The sequence below is a fragment of the Penaeus japonicus genome, unplaced genomic scaffold (assembly GCF_977035675.1).
Source record: "Penaeus japonicus unplaced genomic scaffold, GWHDUDI00000001_assembly GWHDUDI00000042, whole genome shotgun sequence".
Lineage (NCBI taxonomy): Eukaryota > Metazoa > Arthropoda > Malacostraca > Decapoda > Penaeidae > Penaeus > Penaeus japonicus.
Window position 1 is genome coordinate 7,296,784 of NW_028234444.1, and position 2,500 is coordinate 7,299,283.

The window sequence follows — 2,500 nt, forward strand, 5'->3', positions numbered from 1 at the left end:
GCACAATCTCAATGGAAATGATATATATAACAAACATTAATATAAAATAGATTGTGAATTTCTGATATACATCAATGATATGCTGTGCAAGAAGACAACTAGTGGTCAAAAGCACTGGATCACAGACTGAACAGTAGAATTATCAGTATTGAATCATTTAGTCTTTTTTGAACTTCCAACATGTCCTTAGCAGATCTATTATACCTAAATTCAAACATATGAAAAAGTAAAATGTTACTTAAAGGTTACTTTAAATATAATGTAATAGTGATATGACATAATATTCTTAGCTGTAAAACTTGCATGCATGAATAAATTCTGACAATTACAATGCTATGCAAAATATAATATAGTGATAAGACATACCTGATTCTTTGTTTTGAAAATCATAACTGATAAGACATATGACACAAAACAGGAAATGAAACATTGGCTGAAGCCTGAATACTTACCAGTTGTGAACCATTAGTTTCTGAACAGCAAGAAGAGCCTCATAGCGAACATTTGGGTCTGGGTGAGTAAGGTGTTGCATCACCAACTGCTTTCCACCCAGCTGCTCAAGCACCCTGGTGGTTAACAAGGGTTAAATATATCTTGTTATTAAACATACACACAAGAAATTCTTTCTCTCAGTATCTCCATCCCTAACTCATTCACACTTTCTCCAAGAATATCGCTCTCCCATTTTCATATCATAATATTACATATATTCACTCCATTATGTGCAAAACATCAAAAGGGACATGAGGAAGGTCTCACTTCTTGCCGCGGCTGTAGTGTCTCGTGTATTCCCCGATATCATGGCAAGCAACAGACAGCACCAAGGGATCATTGCTCGTCTCCAGCAGATTAATGAGGATTTTGAGCAACTCATAGTTCTTCTCATTAAGGCGTTCCGCATTTTCACGCCAGAACTTCTCACTCTTGTGGACAGGGGACCACTCCATACGTCCAGACTTCACCTCTGAGCAGTACTCCTCAAAGGAGCTTCATGATTTAATTATCAGATTAATTGCTTGACATAAAATTGGCAACATAAGATGAATGATATACAACACAATGTTCAAACACTAATTCTCTCTCTTTTTTCTTGTTTCTTATAGGTTACATTTCTTGAATCATTACATTAACAAATACAAACCACAAAACCTAAATAAGCTTCAAATTTTTCAACCCATAAAAAAAAAAAACTTTGTAACCGACTTAATATATTCTCAATGAGCAGAAATAATAAAGTTGACAATCTACTACTGCTACTATCACTAATAATTACCTCAGGTCTTGAATGGATGTCTGCAACTTCTCATTCAGGAATTCAATGTCCGCAGTGATGTCCTCATCTTCAAACTTGCGCTGAGCTAAGATCTCCAGTTGTTTCAGCACCTGAATCATGAAGTACATATCAAAATGATTTACAGAAAAAAAGAAAAAGAAAAAAGTAGTAAATTAAGAGAATGGAGAAAAAAGTAAACAGATGCTGGGTCAAGCTTCCATAAAAGAGGAGGAAGAAAAAAGTGTTTGATCAAGTTACTTGTTATTACACATGATGAGAAATAATGAATAATGCCAAGGACTGGACTGTAAGAAATATCGGTGAATGTTCAGTCTATGTTCAAGATCACCTATGCCCTCTCTGGGCTTCAAGTCTGATGATGATGACACGATGAGAATGATGAATGCTTAGATGTAATTACTCAGGAAACCAAATCATAATCAAGGCATAAAAAACAGAAATTCACATACAGTAAAAACCCTCCTCCTTGGCCCCCTTCCCCCATGAAAAAAGAAAAAAGAAAAAAAGAAATCATAGCCCACCTTGCACTGGACCATCTGTATGGAGTTTTCACGAGCAATGGCAGGATCCTCTGGCTTCTCAATGAGGTTCCTGAAGACTGCAAGAGTGATGCGAGTCACCTTCTCCTTGACACTCTCACTCAGGATGTCAGCCAGGGTTGGGATGACGCTGTATCTAGATTAACAATAAAATGAACATATAAAAATAATACAACAGAATAAGAGAGGCATAAATACTGAAGTATTTAATCATAGATAATGTAATATAAATATTCAAAGAAATATGAAACCTTGGTGATGTGGATCCACCCCTCTACCTCTCTATGCATACATGTCTGTAATATCAAAATCGTAGGATTCCTTACTTGTTCATCTTTTCAGCAATGGCATTGTTGAAGGTCATGACCCACAGGCAGAAGGTCAGCTGGTACTGAATCTGGAAGTTGAGTTTGCCAGAACTCAGGACCTGAAAGATGTAGAGTTATATGATAAGCTTGTCATAACAATCTTCAGTAAATACTTTGTTTAAAGAATTAGTTTATGTATCTTATTTACAACAAAGTACCTCTATTTATTCCATTCATTTATCAGTTAAACCAAATTTACTATTTATAGATAACATCTATTTGACTACCTAAATGCTTAGCTATTTCATATTTTGAAATCTATTTTCTCTCATATATCCACTTATCTAGGTTGATCTATC

At 35.3% G+C, this 2,500-nt stretch overlaps 1 protein-coding gene across 2 annotated transcripts in view; it reads right to left on the minus strand.

The window, feature by feature from the left end:
* VhaSFD (V-type proton ATPase subunit VhaSFD) overlaps positions 1–2,500 on the minus strand; it is a 15,994-nt gene that overhangs the window by 911 nt on the left and 12,583 nt on the right. For both annotated transcript variants that reach the window (XM_043033198.2, XM_043033199.2), the window contains exons 6-10: positions 2,160–2,260; positions 1,816–1,969; positions 1,274–1,383; positions 760–987; positions 453–566 (exon numbers count right to left, since the gene is read on the minus strand). In XM_043033198.2, coding sequence (XP_042889132.1) covers positions 453–566; positions 760–987; positions 1,274–1,383; positions 1,816–1,969; positions 2,160–2,260 — 707 coding nt within the window. The remainder of the gene's footprint in view (positions 1–452; positions 567–759; positions 988–1,273; positions 1,384–1,815; positions 1,970–2,159; positions 2,261–2,500) is intronic.